The sequence below is a fragment of the Oncorhynchus mykiss genome, chromosome 19 (genome assembly GCF_057628025.1).
Source record: "Oncorhynchus mykiss isolate SJ-2025 chromosome 19, ASM5762802v1, whole genome shotgun sequence".
Lineage (NCBI taxonomy): Eukaryota > Metazoa > Chordata > Actinopteri > Salmoniformes > Salmonidae > Oncorhynchus > Oncorhynchus mykiss.
The window spans coordinates 38,949,250-38,953,627 of NC_143040.1; the positions used below are offsets into that span (position 1 = coordinate 38,949,250).

Here is a 4,378-nt window from a genome sequence, read left to right on the forward strand (position 1 = left end):
TCCACCCACATAGAAGAATCATATAAGTTGATTCCTCTTCATCCTCAATCCGTTGTGTGTCTGTGTGTGTGTGTTAAGGCATCCGCATGCTTCCCAGCCGAAACAGTTCGGAGAAGTTTGTGCATATATTATGACGACATTTTGTGACATTTTTGTTAGTTTTGGGCTTTTTCGGCTGTTCGGGCACACGCATTTCTTATCTGGATGCAGGCTGAAGTTCGGAGCCAAAGTCTACACCCCTTCGTCGGTGATTGGTCAACAATAGGGATTCTTCAAAAAAGTATTTGTTGTCATTCAACGAGGCGACTCGTTTTCATGCAATTTCTTTCATTGAGAAATACTGCACCAATCATCTTAGTTAGATGTAAAATTGTGCGACTAAGATCTCTGCAAAAAAAACGTCAAAATGAATGACAGATTTCTTGGGTTATCTTCAATTAGTTCTTACTATTTTGCGGAAGCGTATACTGGCTACGGCGTTTCAAATCGACACACAGTAATGTTGCTGTTTTTTTTCTCATTTTTCAAGCAAATGTCTTTTAAGGGAGTATGCGAGAACACTCGTTCGGCTAGGCGCCAGTCGAACCGAAGCATGCTGACGCCTTTAGTGTGTGAATGTGTGTCTGTGCTGGATGTGTCACTGTGTGGGCGGGTAGCCTCGGCTCTTTCCACCTGTTCCTCTTGACTCAAGCTGTTCTCCACTCTGCAACCCACACGATCAAGCCAATTAACCCAGGCTGGCAACACTTCCATCCATCCACAGAGTAGAGTGCTCCACTCCCTCTCCTTTTCACAGTACTACAGTAGCTACAACAATGGCCACCAAGCACTTTAGGAGAGGATGAGGATGTGTATTGTTATTTCCTCTATTTGGAGGGATTTGATGTCTTAGAAAATGACTGCGTATGATCATACACTCCCCAAAAATGTAATGGTTCACTACCCCTTTAAAGACGGGTGTATAACAGAGATGTGAATACTTTTAAACAGCTTTTAAACTGCACAAATAGCGTTATGCTTTTTTCTATTTTTGTGTAATTGTAAGCTTTATTTTTTACCTGTACATAATGCCTTTTGCAAAACAGTACCCTTATCAATTTTAGCACTGTGTTCATAAGTCTCTAGGCTGGCTTCAATTTTAGATGCAGGATGTGCTCACATCCCAAAACACAACGTCTGGGGTGTATTCATTACATCTTGCAACGGAAACCCTTTACCGTGTTCAACAACCAAAAAGAAGCAAACCTACCTGAAATTGTCAAGTAGGAACTCTCGCTTTCGTTATTTGGCGTAAACGGACGTGATGTTTTGCAACAGAATCTGCGTAATGACTGCACCCCTGTTCTATCATGTGTCAATTCAAATGAATCCATTTGACATGTTTTGTTCCAGTGTTCATACAAAACAGTCAATTTGTGATACTGACCATACAGAAAATCAGTCAGTGCTGGTATACATGATGTACCTACTTTTGACTGTTTAAGTATATTGTATTTGTACTGAACTGTAGGTATGTTTGAACGAAATGCTTTTCTTTCCTAAAGGTGCTATGCTATATTTGAACACTGTCATAATGATCCCTTCGCACAGTTTAACTTCTATCTTGGCCCCTGACGTTTTCTTGGACCACAGAGTACTTTAGATGCTAAGTTTACTTTCTTTATAATACATCATGTTCAGTAGGGCCCAGATTATATCATGGAAATAGCTCCTGTTATGGGAGAATATCCTTTTTTGAGCAGACTCTTAAAACGACGCAATGACCCAGTCAACCTTTTCTCTCTTTCCTCTCTCTTGCATCCCCCTCTCTTCTCTCATTCACTTTTGTACTTTTCCCTCCTGCACATGTTTGTTTTACAGACCCGAGGGTTGCTAGGGCAACGGAAACCAAATCGCATTATATCTATTAGTGTCCTATCACACAGCACAGATATTTTTGTTACGACAGCAAAATTAGGTTATAACCCACAAATAGTTTGATGTTTTTTTTTTTTTACATTTGATTAAAGTTGAACTGTTAGCTTTTGTTCAGAATGAGGGAGAGCGTGCATTTAGTTTTAGTTTGACTGTCTTTGTCTTAGAATGTTGCACAATCTGTATCTGTTTTCTCCGTCAGGGAAGGTTTCAGAGGGCTGTCTTAGTCTGTCATCATGAATGTTGACAAACTGAATTTTAATGAAAAAATTGAAGGAAACCCGCATGCCTGCCCTACCTGTACAAAGCAGACTTGAACCGAAATATTTATACCATTCTACTGTTATCTATACACAAGTTATGCAATGCTCTTATTCAGTCTTCATACATATTAATGAAACATATCTAGCTCTTTTAAATGTGATAATATTAAACGTAAATGCTAAACTAAATACAGAGTACTAAACATCACCATAATATGTGGCATTCATTTGAGTAGCAATTAGCTACAGTAGGCCTACCTGGCAGTCTGGCACCTCTGCTTCTTGCACTGCTAGTGAGTTGGATGCGTATGCAGACCTTTACAATCAACACAGGTTCAAATGCATACCCTGCCAGGAACCTTACTGTATGTGTGTAGCCATACATGTGGAGCATCCATGTGAACCTTTTTCAGAAGTGCTCCTCTTGAAAGGATCTGCAGTGGAACTGGGAATCTAGGATAGGTGAGAGATAGTGGTGGAGAATGAAGGGAATCTCATGGAATACTGTATCAGATTACTCCGCAGTGTGCAAAGGAAGTAGGGTTGAAGAATTTAGCTTTTTTTTTTAAAAAAACAGATCTCCAGGTTGGAATATTTCGGATACCTCCTGATTCCGGGAATATTCCAACCAGGATTTATGGAAAACTTTCCCAAAATTCCCAGGTTATCAACATTTTCCAACCCTAATCAGATTCCTCTGGGTGTTTTACAAGGAGTTTGATACATTTAGCAGAGCACTTAGTAGACAATGTAATATAAATGGACATGAGATTAGATTGGAATAGCTTGTCCTGCAAATGAGTATCTGCTTTGCAATTTTTTTAAACGTTTAAACGCACATGCATGCAGGATGAAGATTCAAAGCTTTTGTAAAACGGTACAATATTATGCTCTATTTTATTACTATATTTTGAAATGAATGAAATGCTTAAAATGTATCAACAGGGCCTAACCAATATTTTTGTATTGTACTCAAAACTGGCAATAAAATATGCAGTGTGTATAATTGATATCTGAGTCTGTATGGTGTTGCTCATGGTTGAGCTACTGTTGTTGGGAATTACTGGATCAGCATGAGTAAAATGCCTGAGTTACCAGGCCTTCATCTCAAATGGCACTCGATTCCCAACATATTGCGCAATTTTTGACCAGAGCAGGTCTCTGGTGAAATCTAGCTAGCCATGTGTATGTGACAAATACATTTGATTTGATTTTTGATTTTATGTAGGGAATTAGATTTTATTTTATTTGGATCTCTTTTAGTCCCCATTTGGACTAATCTTCCAAGAGTCCTTAAACATTAAAATACAATTTATAATACAAACACACGTTCACATATAACACACTATTACAAACATACATAATATACTAACATAATGACCCAATAAATACACAATCTAAAAACATATTGATTCTTCATCTACTATAGTCCCACAACATTTGTATTATTTGTATGTATTATATTTAAATAGTTTTAAAATAATGTTTAAATGTATATATTGAAAGGTTTCTAGTTTGCTCAGTTAATTTATTCAATTTCTTTATTGCTCTAAATCAAAATGTTATTTTGCTTATTTCTCTTTTCTGTCTGAATAACGCATAGATGGTGGACAATCTATTCCTAGTATTTACGGAATGTCTGTCTCTTACCAACTGAATACCGTTGTGAATAGAACTTGGCTGTTTTATATGGTGCCATTTGGGATGCACACAGGTTTAGAGTGTAGCAGGCTGTTTAGTTTAACAAGCCTCTGGTTAGTCAATGATTTGAAAGGCTATGAGCATGTCTTGGAGTAAGCACACATTTCCTTATCACATATCAGGATGTTAGGTGAGGTTGTGAACTTGTTCCTACACATGTCAAAAATGCTTAATGGCGGCCAGTATGATATAGCAAAAATTGTGAATTATTCACAAAAATATGAACACAAATAAACATAGATCAGCATATTATATTACAACAGGTTGCATACTAATACACATACTAGGTTGCACCTCTAAAGGTCATTATTTAATTCCAAAAAATATCTTTCCTCCTTTCTGCCCTTTTTGGATGTGAGATGACTGAACAGCTGTTCGCATTCGCTTCTACACCTACTTTCCACCATCTTGCTTTCACCTTTCCAGTTGTATCAGTTCGGGGGAAGGGGGGTGAGCAAAGGGCAGAAGGGAGGGGACAACATTTTGGAATGAAATACAGC

General features: G+C 37.9%; 1 protein-coding gene across 1 annotated transcript in view; it reads left to right on the top strand.

The window, feature by feature from the left end:
• LOC110497642 (nesprin-3) overlaps positions 1–3,187 on the top strand; it is a 47,068-nt gene extending 43,881 nt beyond the window's left edge. Inside the window, exon 19 of the mRNA XM_021573886.3 lies at positions 1–3,187. This exon is cut by the window's left edge and continues 176 nt beyond it. Coding sequence (XP_021429561.3) covers positions 1–13 — 13 coding nt within the window. The 3' untranslated portion in view covers positions 14–3,187.
• The last annotated feature ends 1,191 nt before the right edge of the window (positions 3,188–4,378 follow it).